Source organism: Stigmatopora argus, chromosome 1 (genome assembly GCF_051989625.1).
Source record: "Stigmatopora argus isolate UIUO_Sarg chromosome 1, RoL_Sarg_1.0, whole genome shotgun sequence".
In the NCBI taxonomy this organism is placed as follows: domain Eukaryota; kingdom Metazoa; phylum Chordata; class Actinopteri; order Syngnathiformes; family Syngnathidae; genus Stigmatopora; species Stigmatopora argus.
In genome coordinates this window covers 17,296,120-17,323,256 of record NC_135387.1, presented here as the reverse complement: position 1 = coordinate 17,323,256, position 27,137 = coordinate 17,296,120, and the positions used below count along the sequence as shown (strand labels likewise).

The window sequence follows — 27,137 nt, the reverse complement described above, 5'->3', positions numbered from 1 at the left end:
CTCCCTTTTGTTTCTTCCAAGAAATGTTTGTTTATATTAAACTTAACACACACCTCTGATATGAAAGAAAATAATACAAATTTTCATTAGATCATACTGAACCACTGAAAGTACACCCCTCTGATGTAAAAGAAAATAATACACATTTTCATTAGACAATACTATACTGAACCACTGAAAGATCACGTTTCAATGGCAATGACGTCACGGCGCAACAAATAGGTTGGACGTTTAGTTAAGACTTGAGATAAATTAGATGATTTGAGCATATATTGAATGTCTAAATCTACGCCCTGCCCAAATAATACCCAATGCACCCTCATTTATTGCGTAAAAATAACAGGGTTCCTTTGTTGACAAGGTCTCTGCTGCCCTCTACAGACTGCTTGTGTTACTGACAGGTACAGATTGCGTTCAAGTGCTCCGAGTTGTCTCGTCGAAAGAGAAACCGGCGGAAGCAAAATGGCTGTTGGCCTGACATTTCCTAACTAAATACACCGCAGATACGATTGACGTATTTGGAGGTCAATTTGGTGTCTTTTTTACACTGTGAGAAACCTTCAGTTATTCCTCTTTTTTCCCAAAATGAATTTTGTCACGTTTCATTGCAACCTGAAGTAGACTGCGGTGTACTGTGTCCTTTTCTCCATCAGGAAAGAGGACATCCTCAATAGCATCATGTACGCGACGAACGCTCCTCACGCCGCACCAGCTCTTCAGCTATGCAGGTGGGATGTTACATAAAGTTATTACAATGTGTTTTAATTCTTACATTTGTTATTTTAGACGCGTGACATACAAACAAGGAACTCGCGTGTTGCCGGCGTCTACCCGTCGCGAGATTTTACGTCACTCGCCTTCGTAATCTCTTTATCTGTTTTATAGAGTCATCCTTTACCATCATGTTATCTGTTATTTTGTAACTTTTGTCTTCCGCCAAACTGGATGTGTTGGGGGGGTGATAAAGCATTTTTGATAATCGTTTAGTCAATAGTGTTGCAAGTCGTTGGAACATAAGGCCTACAAAAAGATGACGACACCAGGTGACGTGCTGGTGACGTCTTCGGCTAGATTATGAAAGCAAAAGAAAATATTTGCAATTTGATTTATATGAGGGAATCAATCGTTGTCCCAGCAGCGTGTCTTGTGTTGTTGTACTCGTATACACCGATAGAGAGCGCAAGTGGTCTAACAACCTTTTTTTCATGGTCACGTCATAATCCATAATCCACCACCAACCACACTAGTCATAGCAAGCATTGTGTTTAGCATAATTAAACCCATCTATAGGACATGTATCTATTTTGGGTAACAAAAAATAACTAAACCATTCATTTTCCTCACAAGAGACGTGGGGAGTGCTGGAGACTGGGCAGTAGGTGCAGGACACCCTGAATTGGTTGCTAAACAATGTCAAGGCTCAAGGAGAGGGGCAACCATTCACTCATATGTATGGGCAATATGGAGTTGAATCAGCCTAACCTGCATGTTGGGATGTGGGAGGAAACCGGGCTACCTGGAGAAAACCCACGGAAGCCCGGCCGTGACGGTGATAGAAGTCGAATTCATTTCAGTACTAGCTGCGAATGCTCATGTTTCACCGCGATTTAGTGAGTTAGAAGTCCAAACCATTTTGACTTGTAGTCTCAGTCAGAACCGTTTGGACGTCTAGTGCCATTAATTAACAAGTTAAATGAGAAAACAAGTAGACTATACCGGCGGGTATGATTAAAAATAAATGGGATTAAAAAAATATTGATTAATTAAGTTTTGTGTAATCAGCCTCACATGCACTTCTGAGAGATAAATTCAGTAACAGAGATTTTTGGGATTCCCTTGTCACTTCCAGCACACAACATTGACCTTGACATTAGTAACAGTCATTGTCAGATCAGTGTCTTATCACCGCATCAGCAGGCGGGTTCTGATCCAGTCAGACCAGTCGTGATGGCGAGCATAGCTAAATCAGAGGCTCAAAACTTAGACCTGGATGCAGAAAGCCTCCAGAAGCGAAGTAAGAGGCCGAAGAGAACGACAAAGAGAGAGAAGGTCATATTTGGAACATGCGCTGCTTCAAGCCACCAAGAAAGTTTGTACCCTATGAAGTGGACAAGACGTCAAACTTCAGATATGAACTGTGCAGGTAGATCACACAAAACTTGATTTGTAATACTATTTGGGAGAACTCAAAAAAGGAAGCTGCTGCCATTTCAAAGTTAGCTCAACTATGTGGCTGCGACTACTGATGAGTCAATTTGCCCTGAGCCGTTCATAACATCATAGACTGTTCATTCTAATGTGACTCATTTGTCTCCAGAATGTGTCAACGGTTGGATTTTGTTATTCTTTTATGAGCTCTTAGAAGGTCAAATGTTCAATGAGCTTCAACATGGAAAATGACACAATCAACAGGGAAAATACTCATTGAAACAAGTAGGCATGGACTGCTAGCATTATTAGAGGAGAAATGTTTTTCTGTATTGATATAAACACCTTAAATACTCTCACCATAATAGTTTGTTTCTATATCTTCTCATTTACCATAAAGAATAGTTCTCAACTTTGTACTGTACTAATCTTGTACAGAGTAATCCCTCGCCATTTCTCGGTTCAACTTTCGCGGCTTCACTACATCGCCGATTTTTGGGGGGGGATTTTTAAAAAAAAAATTATTTTTTATTTTTTTGCATTCTTTTTTTTTAAGTTCATAAAAAATGTGAAAATCCACGCTGAATCTCATAACCAGAAGCCACTCTTGCTACTAGGACTCAGCACTGAATAATTTTTGTTTTATTATTTTTTTAATGTGACCCTACTTTGCGTTTTTTGATTATCGCGGCCATGTTTGTTCGACATTAACCACAATATTCGAGGGATTACTGTATTGCGCACAGCACGTAAAACATCTGATACATTTGCTGATAGCTTTCAACAGCATTCCGCTCCGATTGTTTTTCTTGTGGCTTTGTTCTGTCGACATCCCATTTTCTGTACTTCCTGTCTAGTCTACCTTCAAAGAGTGAATGATCTGATCTCCCATGCAATCACAATGAATGGCAGTGAGAATAATCCATCTGTCCCCCCGCCTGTATAAACTCCCATTGTTTCTTCACGGCAGGATCATGCGGCCTGATGATGCCAACATTGTGGGGAATGTGCACGGTGGCAACATCCTCAAGATGATTGAAGAAGCTGGTTGCATTATCAGCACTCGGCATTGCAATACACAGAATGAGGTGAGAAGTAACAACCATATTCATTCGCTTTTAACGGGGGATGCTAGTGGAAATATTTCCTGAGGCCCCTCAAGATAATTGTGGATCCGGTTTGCTGGTGGAATAATAATTCAAGGATGTTTACTGGTAGGGGAAAAAAGGCACATGGAGCGAATACCAGTCAGAGAATATGCAAATAGTCTGTTGTCCCAAAAAAGCTCCTTAATACCAGCTTCTCCTGAATCATCCCAAGCCAGTGGGAATAGAACCAAAACAAATAATGGAAATAAAAATGGGACCAGCAAAAGAACAGAAGTAGCAGTTACACTCTGTCCTGTACTTCACCGCAGTCAAACCCTAGGTATGGGGGCAAACCCTGGCCCGCCACATCCTTTTGTGTGGCCTGTAGAAGCAAATCACATGAAATGACAGTGTTTCTTGCGAAAATACCAACATGTAATTGTTTGCAATTTTAAAAATATTTAAAAATAAATCCTTTTTTTGCTAACGATTCCCATAATATGTTTGTAGTGGCCTCTGCTTTCATAACCAAGTATCATTTCATTTGTAGTGCACATGGAATTGGAATATCTTGAGGTGATCTTTTTTTTTTTGTAATTTGTTTATATCAATTTAGGTTTGCAGTCACGATGTTCCTTGGAGTGGTTCTTAACTAAAACCAAAGTCTTCCTCCTCTCTATTATTGGAATATAAATAGAAGGCCATATTACAATGTTATTTTGCGTTACCTTTCACCCATTGAACTAATTCTGCATTGACTTGTATATTTTCCCCCTTGTCTTCCCTACAATAGAATTCTAATCATGTTTTACATTGCTGTCTCCTTTGAGATATGACAGGTGACACGCAGTTTCGTTCACCATTGTTTGACTGAAAATACACTATGGTACTATACAAACAGTTTTTAACAAAGGTACAAGACCACTTTTCTTTTTTCTTTTTTAATCATTAATCATTTCTTTGCAATTGTTGGTCTGATAAATTAATTGTGCTCTCTTTGTCAAACTCAATGGATGCAATTTATTGTACATGATTGATTCGGCATACTATATTGAAATCAACATCAGACTGGACAGCCGACAGAATTGTTTTTTATTGAAAAAAAAATAAAAAAGATATATATTTGAAAAGTTCAGCTAAAATGACGTAAGGTCTGTAATCCAGATTCATCGCACAATAAATCTTCAGACATCATGGTACCTTGCTGCTCTCATCAGAAGAGACATCAGATGTCAACGATCTATCTATACTATCTCCCAGGACCGCTGTTTGGCAGCTTTGGTGCGGGTGGAGAAGACAGAGTTTTTGTCCCCCCTGTTCATCGGAGAGGTCGCCCACGCCACCGCTGAGATCACATTCACCTCTCAGCACTCGCTGGAAGTGCAGGTCAAAGTCATGGGCGAGAACATCCTCACAGGTGATTGATCAAACATCAAACATTCTTGATGATCTCATATTTCACATACTATTATCCTCCGTGCAAGTCAATTTTTTTTGTCATGCTGCCACTCAACTGGCATAACCTTTTACCTCATTCTTCCTACACTCCCTAATGCCTGCGCTAAAATATGAAGAACAACAACCATTCACGTGTGACTGCATTCACTGATAAGTCACAATTCAAACATACCTTCATACTTGGAAATATAAGAAGGACAATTCCACATTGGTGACATCTTCTGATGTGTTCCTGTTTGTTGAGCAAAACATTTTAATTGAATTGAAGAAGGTGTTTGGATGAGAAAATGTAACAACGTGAGGGACAAAGTTTACTCAGATACAAGTTTGCGAAAAGAACATTCTCAAAGAAGAAGTGCTCACATTGAATTTGAAGTTATAATTTTTTTAACTTTAAAGGAAGTCTGTATAGCACTGGTGGTGCTTGTACCATGTTTTGAGAACCACCACCAATCAATTGTCCGCTCAGCTATCTAAATATAGAATATCAGGATTGGCAACTATGCTCCTGTGTCGCAGAGCTTACGTTACGGAAATGAAATGCACATATACACAATTACGAATGTAAAAATTGATGATAGACATTCATGTTTTAAACAGAATAAATGCTCCCCATTAGATAAAACACACAAATAAAGAAAAAAATAATTATATTGATGACAGTTTTTCATGATAGATATTGTTTCCAAAGTGTAATGTAACTGCGTTTTAATCCAGTAGAGGGCAGCACTCTCATTGTAACACTTGCCAAGAGTTTCTGAAAAAAAAGAAAAACATATATATATATATATATATATATATATATATATATATATATATATATATATATATATATATATATATATATATATATATATATATATATGTGTATATATATATATGTGTGTGTATATATATATATACACACACACACATATACATATATATACATATACATACATACATATATATATATACATACATATATATATATATACATAAAAACATATATGTATATGTATATATATATACATACATACGTGTGTATGTGTATGTATATATGTCATGACACTTGAGCAGAACGCATAATGAATGAAAACAGACAAGTACATTGATTAATACTGCTGACTGAATGAAATAAGATTCACGGTAGGACTAGAAGGGAAAGATAAATGAGGAGTGAGAAGTAAAAGTATCCCCTAGACAGCTGTTGCCCTAGCAACAGGCTTGTACTGGTTGGTTGGCTGCTTGATGTGTATACATTGGCGATGCGATCTAAACGACTGGTAAAAATGTCCAATCTTAAATGACAAATTTTGCTCAAAGATGGACTCCCTACTCTTAAACCTGGATGGAGCAAAGCTTAAGTGAGCTATTCAGAACTCATCTAAACAAATCACACACCTCATTTGTCTTCAGTTCTTCCGACCTCATTAGCTCAAACAAATATTTCTCAAGATTTCCTGTATTAAACGTTCTGGTAGACATTTAACAACTCAATAAGATTGTGTTTATTCACATTCTTGTGTTTGGGTTTCCATTTGACAAAACTACACGGTCTTTATTCCCACAATTATGTATAGTTAGTAACACTTTATGGCGTCGGAACGCATAAATCACATAACTCTCTGTGTATGGATACATTTTGTGTGTGCATTATTTACACAGTTAAAGATATCTAGATAGAGTGCATACGTGTGGCATACTGTACATATGTGCATGTCTGTGCATTTGTGCTTGTATCAGTGTTTGGCCCTTTAAAAGGTTCCTGCAGGGCTGAGGGGGAAGAGAAGATAACGGGAGCAGACATTATTTGCTTCTGTCATGTTGGCTTAAAATCAGGCCCCACGCACTTTGGTCCAGTCAGACATGGACGCCAAGTGGGTGTACCTGAACATGTCGCATGCACACACATGCTCCATGTAGGACTGATTTGGGCTAGCTCAAAGGTTGTACACGGACAAAGCCGCTCAGCGACACGTTGGCGCATACTAGGCGCTCTCTCAAAAGTTGTCTGTGCTTAAGTTCTTCAACTGGAATAGGGCCTTGAATGTTTAAATGCATAGGGTAATATTTCAACAGTAGTATCGAAAGCTTCAGGGTTTTGTGCATTTCTGTATATCTTGTATATGTGCTTTGATGGAGGAGGCAGGCATCCAGGTTCCACACTCAGTCAGGCAGCATCTCATCAGGCAGGCCTCAGTCACGGCCCCCCAGGGGGAGTCTGCCTACTGTGCGCACAAGCCGTGATGATTGTCCCCGCTGTGCAAAACGCTCATGCGCACTACACGCAGATCCGCAGTCACACACGCACACAGAGTTGTTGGATATGGGCATGTATGTACAGTAGTTGTGTAGAAGTCCCACGGTCTGAGTTCTACAGAAATAAAAGAAAGAGTGTACGCGTGCATTTGTACAACACTCGCGCTCAGGCTCCGACAGCACATACTCTGCATCCACACTGAGGTAATAATGCTTGCATCACATGCACACTCAGGCAGGGATTTGCATAAACAAAGTGTACACAAATCGTGCCCTTCTGCGTGCAGCAAACGCACACACATACGCATGCATGGCCACAGCTGAGAGCAATGCATTATGGGTGAGGCTTAAAATAAGCATGACAGTTCTCGCCATGATCCTATTGGGTCTTTCAACTGTACACTGAATGTTCACGTTGCGAGCCGACCAAGGCACATTCAGGAACTGTATTACACGCGCTGATGTTATCAGGCATGTTATGACCAGTCAGGTGTACACACGCGAACACCTCAATGTAATCATGTCAAAAAGTTCTTAGAATCCCTTCATTGTCACTAGGCTGGAGTAGGGCTCACTTTAAAGTCATTTGGCTTCGACATGGTGCACTGGGCAATTATGTGCTCTTCATCCATGGGTCTGTAGCGTGCTGTGCAGGAAGTAGTTTGGCATTTTTGTATGTGCTCTGAAAACTAATGCATGAGGGACAAATCGGACAATAGGGTGGTGACCGAGTTACAGAAAGTAAAGTTTAACAGTAAAACTGGATCATTCAGGACAGGGCTTAATTTTGGGACTGAAGGATAACACCAGTTTTAAGACTTTGGGATAGGAAAATAGGTTTGAATATCAACTCCTGCCTGTCAACCAACTAATACCATAAAATTAAGTTAACGGTGCTTGAATGATGTGAAAACAGAACAGTGGGGAATTGACTGTGCAAAGGCATTAGCAATTACCTCCAGCAAGCATAAGGAGGAGTTGCTTTTATGAGTAGGTTTGGATTAAGGCCAACACGGGGCCCTATTTACGCTGCAGTGCGTCCAAATGGCCTTAGTCAAAACAACAATTATTTCATGTAAACCGGATGAATAAACTTTAGGAAAAGCAAAGCAAGCGTATTTGTACAGCACCATTCAACATAAGGTAATTCAAAGTGTTTCACGTCCGAAAATCATCAAGACATAATGAAGGAATAGAAATAAAAGTACGAATAAATTGATACACAAGTCCCAGTAAGACAATCAAAAACAAAAACAGGTACAAATACAATATTATTGTATTTGAACAAAAGGGGATTTTTTTAATACACTGTAGCAAACAATAGCGTTTTAGAGGATCTAATAGTTTGTTTGAGGCACCTCAGATTTAAAAAAAAATGTTCCAAAGATGAGGAGTATAATAATTGAATGCCACCTCACTCTTGTTCTCGGAACACATGGCAGACTGGTTCCAGACAATCTAAGGGGTCTAAGGGCTTCGTAGGTGTCAAACAAATCAAGCATGTATTCTGTTCCAAGGCCATCAAGAGTTTCATAGACTAACAGTAGGATTCTATAAACTTTACAATGACGTCCAGTCGTTTTATTGCTCGTATTGTAAAAAAAAACATCACATTTCCACAAACCTTTTCGAGGGAGTGAAGCATGTGTTTATCATTGTAAAACTGTCACTAGAGCAGTGGCGGGCCGTCAGGGCCTTCAAAGCCTTCTCCGCTGGCCTAAGAAATATCTGAATCATATATTATATTTTGTCAATCAATACTTCCAGATCTGTGTTTTCATATTGAAGCATTTAACCAATCACATTTCAGCCATTATTTGTTGCCAGGGTCAGAAATCTGCCTCAAGGCCTTCACAATCAATTCTGCAGGCTCTGCTGCATATAACAAGCGTCGATAAGAGTGTTGCTTTAACCATTCAGAATTCGATTTGGTGACACCAAGGCCTTCTCGCAGGCGTAGGGATAATCATCCCCCAGCCCGGTTGTAATGTCTGAAAAGCTCCAGTATTTGGATTTAATCATTAAATGCTGCTAGGAAGTGGATTTTACCCGTTGAAGGCGCAACGAGAAAATGCACGGACCGCCACTGCACTAGAGCTATCAACAAATTGATTGCGCTATTAAAACACATATCACTTTCACTACTTGGGCCTAGAGATGTTGGACTGTCAATTTATTGGCTACTTGTTCCTTTTTTTGTAAACAGTGTTTCTGTGTGAAATCTCATTTAACCAGTTGCATGAACTTAATGAGGCTATCATACTGCTTCAATGAAAATACCATTACTACTGTTGAAATAACAAGGTGGTCAACAATGTTGTCATCCAACATCCATTGGAGTGACATGAAATTTAAGAGCTGTAAAAAGCTGTTTCCGGATTTGATTGGGGCACAAAGGTCATCTGGCAATGGTTTTCAACAATGACCTACTTCTCTCTCTTCCTCCTCTTTAGCCTTCCATTTTAAACAGTTCACTTAAAAGGTAAAGCAGTCGCTAATAATAGGTTGGGCTTACAGTCTTGGTAGAGTGAAGGATATGTAAATATGACTCTCTTTCTCCTGTGGGCGACTTCCTGGTTGCTGACAAGGGGACAAGGGCATGAGCCAATGAAAGGAGGAGGAGCCAGAACCACAGTCGTCATGACAACGCTGCCCGGCTGTCAGCGGAGGTCTGACTCGTGCGTAAGACGCAAAGGGTTCCAGTTCATCTTGGCAAAAGAACACCACATGTCAGAATAGCCAATGGCATTTATTTCAATATTGTTATCTTTATAGCAGGACTCGCAACATTTGATGAATTTTCATCAGACACATCCAAAAGTCTTCTCCCAAAATGAGACACCATTTAATGATGTGTCCATGAGTAAGCCTCGTGTGTTACACCCCAAAATAGCTTCCTGTGTTCAGTTAGCGAATTAGGTGGAAAAAGTGTTGGCGGAATAGAACACAGATCACCATGACAACCTCTCCGCCTGATTGCTATGAGATGTGTTTCTGCAGCGTTTGTCTTCTGATCTTTTTCTTGGTATTGCAAGGCAGAAGAAATATTCCAAACATAAACTATAATGAACATTTATTCATTTTCAACACCGCTAATCCATGTCAGGCGTGCAGACTTTGGGCAAAAGGCGGACTCCACCCTAAACTGGTTGTCTGTCAGTCGTAGGGCACAGAGAGAGACAGACAACCATTTGCACTCCCAATGAGACCTCCACCGAGTGGGAATCAATTCCATGCTGCCCGCACTGAATGAAGCCTAAAGAACCACTGCCCCATCGGGTGGTCTGATATACTAAACAGTACAATGTATAAGTGCCAATCCGAAATAAAAGCAATTTATTCAATGAATGATGTCATGCCTTGACAGGCAAGGAAAATAAGGCGGGGAAAAAATGGTCAAATATCATTACAATTATTTTTTTCTCTTGTTATTAGGTAGATTAGGCTACTTTTGGGGCTTTTAATCGTGAAAATAATGTTCAAATAATTCAATTTCACTGAAAGGTTTCAGAAAATTCACTACTTACAGGATTCTGAAAAAAATACTTTGCAGCCCTATTTTTAATGCACTCTTCTCAGCCTGCTTTTTGGCACAGTACTCAAGCTATTTGCTAGGAAATGGAGGTTTTTATTTTTACCTGGCATTAGCAAGACTTTGAAAATTTGTTGTTGTCAACTTTTGGCTAGTTTCAGCTGTCCACCACTGCTAATTGCTTTGCATTATCTCATTTATCAAAGTTTCAAAATGCTTCGGGAAGAGAAAGCTTCTTCATTCCCAGTGACATTTTCTTTTGGTAGAAGACTTTGACCTTTTCTCGCTGTCTGCAGGTGACAAAAAACTGGTCAACAGGGCCGTGCTGTGGTACGTACCCTGCTCTCTGCAGAATGTCGACAAGATCATGGAGGTTCCACCCATCAAGGTGCGTGGAAAACGTTGACCGCTTTGACCTTCATCCAGTCTGGCATTTTATTAGGCTAATAATTTCAGGGGTGGCAGCTTTTTGATCAAGAAATAGTCATCCAGATTTGTGTCACTTTACTTATTTGACCTTTATGCCCTTTTGAAATATATGAGTTCATGGAATGACATCTAGAAGTGTATAATGTTTGAATGCCAACGGATTGCTATATTCTTTTGTAAAATTGTTTATTTTTCTGTGTAATGGAGAAATTTACTCTTTTCTTTGAAATTTTTGATTCCACCAACACTCCCAGAGGCCAGTCCAGGATTATTACTTTTTTATTATTACGTATTATTATTCTCAATTATTTTTAGAAACTTGATATGAACTCTTGATTTGTCACAGTTTGATCTTGGTACAAGATGCAATTTAAGAATAAACTGTAGTGTAAATTTTTGAAGGGCATCTTGAAATGATTATTTTGTAAATAAATAAATAGAAATATGAAATGGCAACCATTCTAAACATACTGTGTGTGTAGTTCACTGCAGAGCAAGAGGAAGAGGCCCGGCAACGCTACGAGACTCAGAAGACTGCAAGACTGAAAACCAAAGAAATGATTGAAGACGTTGCACCGCCTCCACCAAATCCAGGTGCCAAACTTGCTTCAAAATAAAGTAATTAACATCCCAAAGTAAGAATTCATGTACAAAGGGTGTTTATTTCCTGTCATTACGGTGAATGAAACAGGATGCAACAAAAGACACAGCACACTCTTATTCTTGTTGTGCTGCCGGAGAAGCAGTTTACCTACTTGTGTCATATATGGGTTGTAAGTAAATGTTTTTTGCATTTCAGAAAAGCACACTGTCGGCTTTAGTCAGTCCAGTTTGATCCATTTGGTGGGCCCCTCTGACTGTACACTACATGACTACGTTCATGGAGGTAAGTTAACTGCATTTCTATTTGTATCTTTTCAGTTTCTATGGTGGCCAATTTAAAGTCAATGAGTCAATGTCAGTGATGCATTTTCAACACTGTACTCTAGTCCTCAACCTTTTTTTTCACACCGAACCGGTTTCACATCGAGACATGTTTTGTCAGACGGTCATAAAAAAGAACAAAAACAAGAGCGATACAAAATTGGCCAATGAAGTGCATTATAAGCTTGCTTGAGGAATATCTTTTATACTATTGCATGCCACCATAATGTATGTTACTCTCACCTTTACGACCAGAGAGGAAAACTATATTCTTCTCAGACAGGTTTCATGTTTATTTAATAATTTACACTCAGAACACTATTCTTTAATCCCTATAGTTGGCACTTTAGTCACTGTGTGACTTATAGGTCCATATAATTTTCTGGCACATTCACAGCCACGTTTCTTAGAGCGCCCTAATACTTCAAAATTTATTGCGTAGCTATTTTGACACTTTTGACTTTTACACTCAGTCTAAACTTTACTCAAGCTTTTGGGCTGGACGTCTTGCAGTCTGTCAGGCTTGGCTCTGCTATGGGTTCGTGGTGATGAATTTAAGACCTAATATATTCATGCTCGGGTTGGATTGCGGCATAATTTATGGATTGCCTTTCCCCTCTGCAGATCAGCAAAGTATAGCAGTAATTAGATATTTGAAAGATATATGACCAGCCTTCGAAATGGATACAGTCTTCCCTCGATTATCGTGACTTCACTTATCGCGAATTCACTTCTTTGCGATTTTTTTCTGTTATGAATTTTTTTTTTGCAAATTCATAAAAAACGTTCTTCAAAAGTTGAAAATCCACGCTGAAACTCGCAAGCGGAAGCCACTCCCCTGTCTTCCACTTTCTACTAGGATTCAGCACTGACCCTACTTCACGATTTTTCGATTACCGTGGCCATGTCTGGTCTACATTAACCGTGATACTGGAGGGATTAATGCAGGGGTAGGGAACCTATGGCTCGGGAGCCATATCTGGCTCTTTTGATGGGTGTATATGGCTCTCCGCTAACCTGTGGTAAAATATGGGAACCGCTGGTGAGAGACCTAAGTCCCGAACACACCAATGGGAGCGTCACACCGGCAATGTGGCGCCGACACTATCTCTAGCACCTTTTTAATCATAATTTTTCTTCATTAGACTCTTCTGCATGCATACTCTGATTGATACTCATTGATTAGCAACAGTGAAAAAATGTACTCAAAAGAATTCAGAGACTTTTTTTTTACTTCCAAAGTGGTGAAATGATTAATAAATTGCACACATTTCATGTATTTTTACTTTTGAATTCTTAGTATGGCTCTCAAGGAATAATGTTTGAAAATATGAATTGTTTATGGCTCTCTTTGTCAAAAAGGTTCCCGACCTCTGCATTAATGTATACATTTTGTCAACTCATTGACCCATTGACTATCAAGTTAATACAAACCTCTCCTAAAACAACAAATAGTTTTTTCATTCATTCATTTTCTGTCCTGCTGATCCTCACACAGGTCGTGGGACAAGTACTTGTAGTCCAATATTACCATTCCCTGGAAGATTGAGCGTCCACATAGACTTATAATAGCAGCAGTTCATCCACTGTCGTGTAAAATGAATTTTTGTAAAGCTTTATGAACCCGATAATAGTACATGTCACTTTATATGTTTATCGGTATATTGCATATTGTTTTGGTCCTGCTGGCATTTCTGTCAAGAGGGCATGAGAACAACATGAGCCATGAGAGCGACATGAACCAGAGCGTGTGGAAGGCGGGACGGATGAATGTTGCACGTGTCACGCTTGGCTTTTTAATTTGAAGAGCTTGCTAAGACATCTGTCCAATTAGGGACCCCCCCTCCCCCATTATGTACGCACAAACACACTGTCTTTATACATGCAATTGCTCATTAGGGCAATGTTCCCTGTTTCTCACCGCTGCTGCTGCTTGCACTACACTTATTTTGTTTACATAAGCAGGACTCGGCCGTGGCCATCTCTCTCGTGCTTTCAGAGCAATTAGTCCTATTTGAGAATGTAAACTAATAATTTTCTCTATTTTCCCCTTCCATTCTGTGCAAATGCGACCTAGTTTGATGCAGCCCAAGGTAACGTAAAGCACAGGGCAGAGAAACTTTCAGTCTGTATACGAATATTTGTTTTAGAAAAAGAGGGAATCTTGAGCAGTGCCGTTATGAAAAAAAGCAACAGAGGTCAATTTAATACAGGTAGATATTGACACAATGCATTTCCCGATCGTGGGTCTATTTGCCAAACTTAATAAAACAAATAATTACAAATCTAACATAATACCCCAAGTTGTAAATTGCGGAAAAAAACAAACCTCAGCCAGAATTAACGTAACCTTAACTGATGTTTACAGACCATAAACAATTGTACACACCAAAAATAGCACTATATCCCTGTGTAATTTATTCAATGATTTGTCATTTTAAAATTGATTCTTTAAAAACACTTTTATATTTTATTATTACTGTATGCATTTGTTTTCTTATAATGTTACGTAAAATTTCGTAGAATTACAAGATTAAAGTTTTATGATTACTTTTTCTCATAATACAACAACTTCAATCTTGCCATATTTCAACAGAAGTCCCACAATTTGCATACGTGAAAAGCCCCTGCTGCCAGTGTTCCAAATGTTTTTGATTCCCTTATGACAGACTGGTAGCTGATATTTTTACAGATTTTTCTTCCCTCTCTTGTATATCCCTTTTCTCTTTACGTGTTAGCGCCCACTTTTCCCTCATTAATATTGGCCCCTACCATCCTGAGTACATGTTCTAAGGAAGTATACCACCTGTTTCCATGGAAACAGCAGTTGAGTTCTACAGGTGGATACCTTTTGCGGTCAGATTAAAATAAGAGAAAGAAATAGCATTAATTAATAGCTTTTAGTTGTAGAATTCAGTTTGTGACTTCTCAGAGGCTTAAAATTAAGTATTAAAAGGGGGATTTTGTCTGAAGTTCCCTCTTCCTCTGCAAAATAGTCCAACATTTAGTACTCATTGAGATTCAAAGAGCCTTAATATAAGCACTTCATGATACTAGGTATGAGTGTGAATGGTTGTCCGTCTACTTGTGACCTGGCTGGCCACCGATTCAGGTTGTCATCTGCTTGGTGCCCGTGGTTAGCTGGGATAGGCTCCAGCACCCCCCGCGACCCTTGTGAGGATAAGCGTTGTTAACAGTGTGCTCAGAAAAGCCTAAAAGAGAACTTAGAAAAACAAGAGTTTGGCAGGCACCAATATTAACAGAAGCCATATCCATAGTTACAGCTCATTAGGAGGTAGTTTAAGCAGTTTGATGCTGTCCACCGTCAAAGCCCTTGCCGCGGTGAGGATAAAAAGGTGAGCACAGGGCACCAATAGACGCTTAAGAAGTGATAAATAGACTTACAGTAATTATCAATTTACCAATGGGCCACAGGGTGCATTCATGTAAATTTAGCTCTTTGCAAAATCCATTAACTTAAAATAGCTCTTTTATAAGATTAGTAATTGACATCTAACTTTGAGCAAATTATAACTGCCTATTGGAACTTAACATTGTATTCCAATAAGGAATTTGAGTTTTTATAAGTTAAATTGCATTTTTATGGACTAAACGGCAGCAATTCAGTTTAATACATCCAAGTGTATTTTATTTCTGCAATGCCCCATCGGTATTCTGCTGGGATGCTTAATGAGTACTGTATATGTTAAAAAGGAAGTCAGAGATTTGTTTCTAAACATAGTTTTTATGTATAATTTGCAGAAAATGTGTGTAATGAGACAAAAAGATTCAATTACACATGATATAGTCTTGCAGTTTGACAAACAACTTTCTTCCATTGATGTCATTGACTCATAATGGGAAATTCATTTGATTTAATCACACTCTTATCTGGATTATACGCCAAAAATAATGTTCCTTACATTCCTTGGCTCATGCACCATCTCGCTACAAAGTTTGCTGCCATTTGACCTTTTCAGAATTGTGTATTTATTGATACACATCAGCAAAATGTTTGTTTCTTGACATTCATACATTTTTGGTGCTCTAGAATTATAAGGCCAATTAACCAAGCAACCATCCACAGTACCTTAAAGAAATAGTATAGGGTTTCTTTTCCAGGCATAAAAATTGAACAATAAAGGTGGTAGTGCATGTGTTATATACACTGTACATGTACTATTAAGACTTGACAATTAAAAAATCTAGCTCTGCAGGAGACAAGACTGCATACTTATCTTGTGGTGTCAAGAATATGAGATGTCACACAGACCTTATTCTTTTGAAACCCCCCACTCCCTTTACATCAACAGGACCTTTCAGTAATGTGCAATGTCTGAAGTGGAATTGGAGAACATGTTAGCATGCTATAAAGACTGTGTTCAAGACCTCCCCAAATTATTTTTTTAGCCAGTGGAGCACAATCTACAGGAGAATTGGTGGTGGTCGGCTGGTGGCAAGGAGTGTGAACTCAGAGGTATTGTGAGCTTTGGCAAACTGGGCCGCACTGGGGATTGGCTTACTAATTGGACTTTTCCCCATTTTTGGAGTGAGCTCTGGTTCCGTTTTACACACAGACAAATAAATCCCCCCCTGACACCATCCATCCTTGTTCCATCCCTATGGCAAAGGGAGTCATAGTGTGCCATGTCACCCTGTGAATGTCTAACAGTGGCCCTTGGGCTGTCTTGGCCTTGCTCGTCCTCACTTTCAGTCTCACATTTAGTTGCACCATCAACCTTTTCCATCAGTCATACAGTGCATTGTGTAATGAGAATTGTCAACAGTATTTATGCATGTATTTACAGTGAACCCTTATGTAGCATGGAGAAAGGACCCAGATTAGACAGCCCAATTGTGAAGGTATTCTCTGGTGACTGTTTGGAGGAAACCTAGGTTGAATAGTTTTTGAGGTGGTCTGACATTATTTAAAAAAATGCAGCCATAAATATTCTTATTGTAGCTAAGGATTACACATGGAAAATGGTGTGATGTTGAAAAATGGACAGTTACTAAGTCCATCCTCATTGTAAGGCAATATGCATTGTTGGGCTATATGTTTTGTCATATATACTTAACTGAGACTTAACGTTTATGTCTGTGTTGTGCAATTTATTGTGATTCTTTTACAATAATAATAATATATCTTTTAATCTGTGCTTCCCTTTTGGGATTTTTTGTATCACATGCTGTAGTGTTTGCCACCTTCACTGTCAACAATATTGACTGCTGTGTACTTTATTTGGGTCAGTCTGACCTGCTTTTCTAAACCGTTGCCACGTTGTGTATTTATTTTGTAGTAGCAACTTTTTCCTTTTGTGGTCACCTTGAAGTTGAGTACTAAAGATGTGTCATCCAGCCCGACCAGCTTGGAAGAATAGAAGTAGCCTGTAAAGGGGCGTGATGCGCAAATTGGATCTGGTACTTGACGGTGGTGTTTGAATTAGTGTCTCTGATAGGGATTAGCTAGATGGTGCGCTCACACGTACAATTTCATCTGCGGCCTGGTATTTAAAGGGCATCGGGTAGAGCTTGACTAACTCACAGATGTTTAGACAATAACTCACTGGTGGCCATTGACGGCGTTAAATGCCCAATCCATTTTGACCAGGAGGGATGGCAGCGACAGATCATGAATACAAAACATTGAAGTAGGAAAGTTATTGATATGTCACTCTGATTTCAATGTCAGCGTGTTCATTATTACATCAGCCTTTTGATGGATTGAGGAAGAACAAGATTTCAAAGTAACGAGAAACTTTGTTCTAAATCAGAAGAACAGGCAGTCTTTTATGTGAGTGTTGCAGGCAGCCCATTTTTGTTTTTACTCCCACACATCAGGCTCCCTGCGCTGTGCAGATGGTTAGAGCCAAAAAAGCCATTCCAAGCAGACTTATTGATTTTGTGTACATGAGTGTGTGTGTGTGTGTGTGTGTGTGTGCATGAGACCTAGGGGAAATGAATTGGGAAATACACTTCATTACGAGAAATTGCAGTTCTTTTGAAAATGGCATGCAGCTGTTGATGGATTTCACTGAGACAAAATGCCAAAGATATCACATGAAAAAGCCTACCCTTCTGAAAGCATCATAGCATATGGCTCTGAGTTGAGCATGATCTTTACAGTTAAAAATAACATAATACTGTTGATCAGGCCCTGTTTAAAAACAAAACAAAACAAATAAATTATAAGTAAGTAATCAGATAATGGCAGTTCACAATGTAACCAGCCTTCTGCACTTAGTCAGGCTCAAGCAACCTCGCAAATCCCTTGAGGATGAGTGGTGTAGCTAATGGATGAATAGATTGGCTATTTCCGGTGGCTTCTATGACTATTGATTCATATAAAATGTATGGGTCAATTGTCATTCACTCTGAATCCTTCTCGAATGCACTTCCACTTTGCCTGGCCAGATAATATAAATAGCTGAATTTCTTTTGATCATTTTTTTATTTTGATCATTTATCCCAGAAAACATAAAAAAAATAAAGAAAAGAAGCATGAGCACCATGTGAGTGGTGTTCTTTACCAATCTCCATCATGATCTATGTTGCTGTATTAAATAACCTGTACACACATTGAAATCAACTTTATGGTATATTAGTTTATACTGTGATGAAAACGGCACTTTTGCTGGTTAAAATTTAATCTCCTGTTTTAAAATTGCTTTAATTTTCCCATTAAAATGTAACTTAATATGATTTTGTCCTTCAAGCTACCACACGAGTTCCACAATTTGACGGTGGTTGATCATTTTTTGGTGCTTCTAGTCTTGTGGTTGATCGTTTTTGATGGTTGTTTGTCGCTCAGGATTTAGAGTGGCGCACGGTGATTTCAAATAACTATAACATAAAAGCATTTATCTGCCCATCTTGAAATGTATACGAGGTCATGAGTGATCACTTACTTACGGGTTTGAATAAAACAATGAAAGTGTGCCTGCCAAAAGTTAGATTTGCAATTAACTTGACTAATGATTGGCTTGGCACAAAGCCAATGAAAATGACTAAACTGAAAAGCTGCACAGGAGGACTTCATGAGAAATACACCCCAAAATACAGTATACAAACAACATGTAGAATGAACAGCCAAATGAACTGGACATTTAAGATCCGTAGAGGGAAAAATGCATTTGTTAGAAGCCCACTAAAACAGTTTCCTTCATTTTTAGGCCAGATTGACTGAGAAATCAGAAAGTGTTGTCAATGAGTGCATCTACATTTCTGCTTCTGGTCTTCATTATCTGAAGCTTTCGTTGCACTCTCACAGGGTTTCTTTTTAGCTCTTAAAAAGTTAATCCATTTTTAATGTGAAATCTGGCAGAGTGCTGTTTAAGCGTTTGAAATTATTTGACGTGGTTCATAAAGTTAAGAATCAGCCAAAATTAAAATAATGTCATATTTTTTAGACCAAGTTAAGTACATTATAGTCTGGAATTCTTCACGTTGTACAACTCAAGGTACAACTTTTACTGATATCGTTTGTTACTTCATGTGGAAATGGCAACATCTTTGCGAATCAAACTGACTTTAGTTTGCCTGCTTATATGTTAAACAGGCGTGACCATGAAGTTGATGGATGAAGTAGCGGGCATCGTGGCGGCACGTCACTGCAACACCAACATTGTTACGGCTTCTGTGGACGCCATCAACTTTCACCGCAAGATTAAGAAAGGTAACCAGAGAATACCTTAAGCTTTGAAAGAATTTTTACGTTAGGCAAACATTGTATGTGGGCAGCCACCTCTGATTCAATCAGGCGCAACAATTTTAATTGATGTCGAAATGATCCTTTTACAAAAAAAGTTTGAAAAAAATAGAAACCTATTCATTTACTAAAGCATGCAAATGGTCGGATTCTACATCAGAGGTGACATTAAAACTAATGCTCTGCAGCACAGACAAACACATGATCATTTTCCTTGTACTGTGGTTTATTATTTAAGCTTCAAAAAAGAACTCAGACTGCCCGTATAATGCTTGCCTTCATGTTTCCACGGCAACCAGCACTAATAACCCTCTTCGAGCACATTAAAAAAAGCAAAGGCGCACACAAACCCAGTGAATATGGAAGAATACTTATTTTATTGAAAGTGCGCCATTTACTTGTCTCTTTATTTTCTGCAGGACTTTTTTTGGTGAAAATGTGACTCAACTAACCAACCTGTCGTGTTACTAGCTGCACTAAAAATATTGTGAAAGGCATATAGATTCTCATTTTTCTTTGGAAAGTAATGTTTTGCTGTTTTATTCTTTAAAAAAAAGTTGAGTCCCATTTGTTATTAATGCAGAAACACAAATGTATGAGAAAAAAAAACAACCAAGAACACTCATTTTGACTTTTTCCCTCTCTTTTCGGTAAGGCTGTGTTGTGACTGTAACTGGACGCCTCACATTCACCAGCAATAAGTCCATGGAGATAGAAGTGGTCGTAGATGCGTGCTCGCTGGTAGATGTGGAGAAGGTCAGCTATCGTGCAGTATCCGCCTTCTTCACCTTCATCTCACTGGACAAGTTTGGCCGAGCTCAGCCAGTCCCTCCGCTTAAGGTTGGTGACGTCTTGCGCAATGTGTAAAGAAAACACATGCCACTACATAATATAAATTATTAAATAAGTTTGATGTTTTGGCCATTCAGCGATTGCAACAAAGCTTACAATTGCTACCTAATTGTGCACCAAATTATTGGTGTTGACTTGATGTTATTTATTCGTATATAAGTTGCTTCTATTGTGTGCACATTGTCTTCCAACTAATAGTTGGGTGGGTGCATGCATGTAGATATATTTGGTGAAAAGACAAGCACAAAGCACTTTCAGGACTAAGAGTATAAACTTTAACATTTCCTGAAAAGTCATTGACAATTGTACAGAACGTGTATTTAGTCTGTTTTTTTACATGCCTTTTTACTGGTCCCACTGAAGCGCAAACTAATATATTTCAAATGAGCATTAAATGACCAATTTTTGTGTGGATTGAGACAGTGCAAGCAAAATAGTCCAATGTGATTTTTATAACTGATTGTGTTGGAGAAGTGATGCTAGAAATACACCTGTTTACATTTGAACCATTTGAATCTAATCCACCACTGCTGCTGGTCTGAGTTTTGAAAAAGCACTTGCCACAGTCCTCATTTGCATTTGAGACAAGCTTTTGTTTGCAATGTTTTTCTCGTGTGGCTGCTTCCACACATTCGTTAGAAGCATTTTTACTTCTCGAATGAGCCGCTCCAGTCTTTTGTTTTAATGGCATGCATTGCAGCCATAATATCCCTCTCAGTAATGCATCTGTTTGCCTCCAAATGATGAAAAGAGAAGCAGAGCAACAAAAATGAGCTCTCCTGATCTCTTTAATAATTCATCCCCAAATCAGTAATTCTCGTGTAGCCAAATGACAAATGAAACGTGAAAATATGCGCGTGTGTTGAGAGATGATGTTTGGAAATGAGTGATGTCTTTATTTGAAAGAAAGCGCCTCAATGTAGTATTTTTCTGTTTGTGCACATGAATATGCACATTGGCTCGAAGTCATTTTACAGCTTGTTCATTTCCATGAGTAAGAGGGGCACATGAGGCCTTGCTATTTTCATATTCCTGTTGGCTCAAACAGGGAATGAAGGAATACACTCAGGAACACTTGGACAGACCCCAATTCCTGTGCATCAAGAAGAGGAGTCATCTACCAAACAAATTAGCGCCATTTTGAGTAAGTGAGTTCCCAGATAAAGGATTCTGAACATGCGAGGGAGCACAGTATCCATTTTGGGTTTGTTCCATTTTCCAACCTTATATAATGTTCTGATGCCAAAATTTTATTTACAACTTGTTTCATTTAAGTCTTTGAATGCACAGCGACACAATTGAACGGGGGCGCTCATTAATATTTCATGACATTGTGGCAGATTCAGCTCCTGTTGTGTTCTATAAATAGTTTCTGCTATTTTTGACTGCAGGTGCTTTCCCCACCCCACCCCACCGACCCACTCTCTCATCCAGGCTTCCTCCCCACTGAGACCACTGTTTCTATTAATAGAATTTCCTATTTTAGCGCGACAGGGTGTTCGGAATTCTGTTTGTGTGGAACGGGATGTCATGAAAATTAGGGAAAGAGAACAGCATGGGGATGGGAAAAGCGTGGCTGGTGGTCTCACCCATGTAAAGAAGCTTTATTATTTGTGTATTTTACCAGAGAAAAAGACAAGAACAGAGAATATACGATTATTACTATTACAGGCCAGAATGTGGTAAATACATACTTTATTTTAATCCGATGAAACAAGGGAAAACAATCGTTCAATCGGTAGCCATAGTCAAAACACAATATTTGACCAATAGTTTGGTCAAAATGCTTGAAATAGGCTGGCACTTCAGGAATGATCTTTTTGGAAAATGCTCGGCAGTGGAAAAACCCACCACCAATGCCTCCCAAAAAAAAATCCTTTGGTCTGCTTCATTTGAGTCTGATTTGGACCCATGATGCGTTCAAAGTCCGGTTCATTAAAGTGGTGTTTTAGACATGCAGATTTACGCTTTTGTTGCACAGAAGACAGCTTTTTATCAAATGAAAATGATACAAATCTTCCGTGTCTTAGCAACAGGTCTAGTGTAGAGGAATAGTAATAGGAGTAGATCAAATGGTTATGTTTCACTCTTACATGGTGACCAAACGAAAATATTTCCGCTGTTACCTTGGAAATTTTGATGTAATTGGGTTGGCATTTTTTGGTTTTAATAGAACAGCATAACAAATGTGCCTTGTCGTGTTTGGAAACAGCATCTTAGACACAACACATATTCCACTATTATTCTCCAGTAACGATCACCCTTTTGTCTTTAGCCCATGTTCTTCCCCTTCCCTTTAGGTCTTCTTGTCCTTAATTCCTTATGCTTCTCATTTGAACTTTCCACTCTCTGTGACTTATTCTCCATTTACCTTTATTTCCTTGGTCTCGCCCTTTTTCTCCTCCTTTTATCTTCTGACTCGGTTGCCCTTTTCTGCTTACTCCCTAATTCCTCATGCCCCTTTTCCCTCGCTTCTTTCCCCCATGTTTTTTTTCTTACATCTTGGAGGCTGCCTCCTTCCCTCCTTTGTCAGTGGCAGAAACTCAGCTGTCGCCCTTTTACATGAAAACAAGCCTGGTTGTCCTGGCAACCTGCTGTAGTCTAAGTAGTGCTGTGTTTATTTTTAGATGCCAAGCCTTCCACTCACTAGTCAACGGGTTAATGGCGACAAGCGTGAAAAAGTAGAGGTACACTATGTATTCATGACTGTGTCGATTCACAATACTGCATTCCAATGATAGTTTTCCTTGCACAATGGGCATCATGCATCATCACGGGCATAGTGTTTGAAATTCTTGAGTTGCAACATGAATTATAGTTTTATTATTGCTAAAGACGACAATTTAGAGTAGCCAGTACAAAAGTATTCTACTTTTCTGAATTCAAATTTTGATTTGTGACCACCAATTTTGTAAAATAATCAAATTTGACCATCTTATTCCAGAGAATGACAATTGGTGTAGTTTCACTCAAATTTAATACACAATAATTAATAAGTATTCATCTGCAGCCCCTATGAAAAAACATTTTATTTTACTTTATATACCAGTACTGTGTATATGCAATATTCTTTACTCATTTATAACATTCAGTATTGAGGGTTTTTTGTCTCCTTTCCAAAAACACAGTTTTATTTCAAATTCCAGTGCACTCTCAATACATTGTAATATAGGTTGCTATTGGGCAAAATTTTAGAAAAATATTTTATAACACTATATTTTGCTTCAACTGGACGGTTTAGAAAAAAATTGAGCTTGTGCAAACCTTTATGCTGACATTTCTTTTAATAGATGGCAAGATTTGTTATCATCAATTCAAAGCCGCACATTTTCTCGCCCAAGCAAATAACTGCGTTCATTTCAACTTGTATATCATATTTTTTCATCACTCTAAAGGAGTTAAGCATAAGAGCACAAGCGCCTGCCTCAGCGTCCAATATACGATACAAATAAGGGTTTTGTGGTAACCGGACTTACATGACAAAACATTTGTCGGACCTCACTTTGCAACAACAGCAAAAAATATTTTCCTCTTTTCTGGGAACACTTTCAACAAGATTTTGTGGACCACACAATGGCTTATCAGGTTTGTCTTGGTTCATCCCAGAGATGTTTGATGGGGTTGAGGCTCGGGTTCCGTGCAAGGGTTCACCTTGCTTTTGCATAATGGCCCGTCGTAACATCCTCTCCCAATGACATTTGTGGCTTTGCTTGATCGTATTCAACTGCCATTCCTTTTGACCCCTACTTCTATCCCCGCCATGACATTTTCTCATGTGTTGCCACCTTGCTCCCTTCATAAAGTTAAAGCGCCATCTGTCAGCCCAGTGCTGGGAGCTCTGCTGAATTGCAGGTGCTCTTGAATGTGCCGACCCCCTCGTGAGAGCAGAATGAAAAGCCCCTGTCTGAATGAGCCATGAATGCTGATATTCCCTTGCACAGTATATTCCGAAATCAACAGATGCACTACCTGGTGAGGTGGTTGAGGCAAAGAGTGGATCCTGCTGTAAAAGTTAACGTATAGTATGCTGTGGGCGATATACCTCTCAGGTCATGTCAAGTGGTAGTCATGCAACAAAGGCTAACCTTACTTTTCATAGGCATGGAGCTAATATCTTTTTTTTTTAAATTCTTCTCAGGTGCACGGCGAGGACGAGCAGAGGCGTTACGATGAAGGCCAAGCCCGTTACCTCTTCAATAAAGCCAAAAGACTAGCGGAGAGGGAGGCCAAACAGTGACGTGGTAGCAACATAACACCGAAGGAAAACAAAAGTCCCTTTGGTGATTACCGACATCTGTAATCGTAGCCTCCGTCTGTCCCTCGACCGGTTTCCTGCACCAAAGCTTTCGCATATCGTTCGTTGCTCTAAGGCCTAATTGCCACTACTTCAAAATGACAACTTTTCAGTAAATCAAATAACACTGTTGGGCACCTACATTAACACAGCGTGAGCCAAAAGGAGTGAATCGCTAAATTTTGCCACTAGAAATGTACTTATGGATGATATGTCATCTGCCAAATTATTTTCAAAGGTCTTAAAGCCACAGATGATGTAGCAATAATAATTATGTCCTGATGATGCCGATGCATGAAAACTGATGGTAGTTCCATTAATCTCATGTTATCTTTTACAACATAGCATAATAGCAATTAAAAAAAGAGAGAAGCCTAACTTAAGAGAATCCAACTTTACTATTTTCTATCATTCTTGTGTGAAAAAACATCCAGACTTTCAATATAAGCGAACAATTGAACTGTATGGCTTCTCCGCCGTGAAGGAAGAGGTCGAATTGTACAATTTTGACATTTACAGTACCAAAATATTTGATATCATCCTTTCTTATGCATAGAAAGAATAAAATGTCAGGTTGGCAGCCCGGCGGATGAGTGGTTAGCGTGTCAGCCTCACAGCTCTGAGGTCCTGGGTTCAAATCCAGGTCAGTCCACCTATAAATAAAACAAAGATTAAACATAAAAAATGCTAAAAAAAAAAAAAAAAGCTAATATTTTGGGGGAAATCGCCTATCTGCTATGTACTATGATCACTTGCCCTACAAAGGGTTAAAGGTCGCAAGTGGGGTTAAAGGGTTAAATTGACCTTATTTTGACATGGAGGATTTCGACCAGACAATATTTTTTTTCTCACTCAAATTTTATTTTTAAAGGACTTGATAAACTGTACAGGGTAATTAAAAAAATGTGAATAACAAATAAAAGAGCGTCTGAGTTTGATGATGGTAATGTCGATGATGATGTCATTGTCTTGTGCATTTCTGAGTGGAAGTTGGTTGCTAGCCGTCTTCTCACCATCTGTCATTCACAGGAAAATCAAAGGGAGAGGGTCAGTTGAGGGGTGGCTCGGGGGGGTTTGACTCAGCTCGCATCCCTCCTACGCCTTCATTCTACCCCAAAGCCAGCCCCGCACCGCCCTTGCTCTGCTCCTGTGCTGTCACACTCTGCCTCACTGCCCTCTTTTCCTTTCTCCACCATGTGCAGGCTGCTTCTCCTTTCTGCTGCTTTGTCACTTCCATAGACCTCGCTTTAAAGGCGCGATGAAATACCACAAGTGATTTTCAAATGATAGCAGCCCCTAATTCTGACACAAATCCACCATGATGCCTAATCATAAATGTATATGATAATTAGTCATCCTTTCTCAGTTCCTCTGCCTTGCCATCTAAAAGAATTGCAAAACAGAAGATATGGCAACGTGAGCTGTAGAGTTTAGCAGTCAGCTTTGCATGCCTGCCACAGGCTTTCTATTCTGTTGTTGCCGTGCGACCGTTGTGTCATTCTATCATCATGTAGGCAGGATCATCACTTATAGTTGTGATGTCACACCCAGAATTGCTAGAGGGGAAAAAAGTGGACGTTCCTTGCTGCATTGTTTTGGTGTGAATAACTATGAAAATGGTAAAAGACAGTGAGATTTTGGTGCCAAATTTGTTTTCTACGTGTGGCAGTGATTTCACATTTTGACATGGTCACCATTTCTTAGGATCCTAAACTCTTTTTTTGCGTCGGGACTTGTCTTCATGAACAAAATACTTACCTATTCACTGCATTTGACATTGATAGACATCAAATCCATTTTAATTGGGATGGCTGGCATTGAATGATTATGATTCACTGCCATTGACAGCGGTTGACATCCAATCCTTTTTGAATGCATTGTCTATTGCCTTCATTGGCAGCTCCGTCATTGCAAAATGCTGATCACACACGTTCAGCTCAGCAGTGGCTATATGGAAACATTCTATTAATGGCTTCACAATGTCAAGGTACTGTTCATGAATTGTCGACTGTCGTCTTGGTCTCAACATACCACAGTACAAACATAATCATTAGAAGACTGGGGCGACTCTTTAAATGCCAATTCTATTTGAGCTAGGAAGTGTACCTGATCGAACACCAGTTGACAATTTTTGCCCTTTAATGTCTTGTTAAAGAACGGAAATTTTATCCAAAAGTGCAAAACCTGTCATTGCATGTAACGGATGGGAAGATTTGCGTCAGAATGAAAAAGTGCAGGAAAATGAAGGGTGTGTTAGTGAGAGTATTGGTTCAAAGGAAGCTGACAGTGGATCGACTCAGCAAAGTGCTTGATTTCCTCTTCGTCTCTACACCATGATTCCTTACACTGGCAAAAAAATGATTGCTCATTGGATCTTTAAGATTGTTGTTTCAGTCCCCTTTGAGTCCCTCAGGCACAGCATATATACTAGCTTTTCATTCCCCCCATAAAAATGAAGTTGGG

The 27,137-nt window shown here is 39.1% G+C and overlaps 1 protein-coding gene across 3 annotated transcripts; it reads left to right on the top strand.

The window, feature by feature from the left end:
• Positions 1 to 383: 383 nt before the first annotated feature.
• Positions 384 to 25,625, top strand: acot7 (acyl-CoA thioesterase 7). 3 transcript variants are annotated; one of them, XM_077604301.1, is made up of 10 exons: positions 384 to 549; positions 654 to 728; positions 3,119 to 3,236; positions 4,497 to 4,653; positions 10,764 to 10,855; positions 11,379 to 11,490; positions 11,696 to 11,782; positions 19,379 to 19,495; positions 20,184 to 20,368; positions 24,519 to 25,625. In XM_077604301.1, the coding sequence occupies exons 2-10, from the start codon at positions 679 to 681 to the stop codon at positions 24,615 to 24,617; spliced, it is 1,017 nt and encodes a 338-aa protein (XP_077460427.1). In that variant the 5' UTR covers positions 384 to 549; positions 654 to 678; the 3' UTR covers positions 24,618 to 25,625. The 3 variants fall into 3 exon arrangements, with proteins under 3 accessions (XP_077460427.1, XP_077460435.1, XP_077460420.1); XM_077604309.1 differs by having other exon boundaries at positions 416 to 549; positions 622 to 728; XM_077604294.1 differs by lacking the exons at positions 384 to 549; positions 654 to 728 and adding an exon at positions 1,934 to 2,143.
• The last annotated feature ends 1,512 nt before the right edge of the window (positions 25,626 to 27,137 follow it).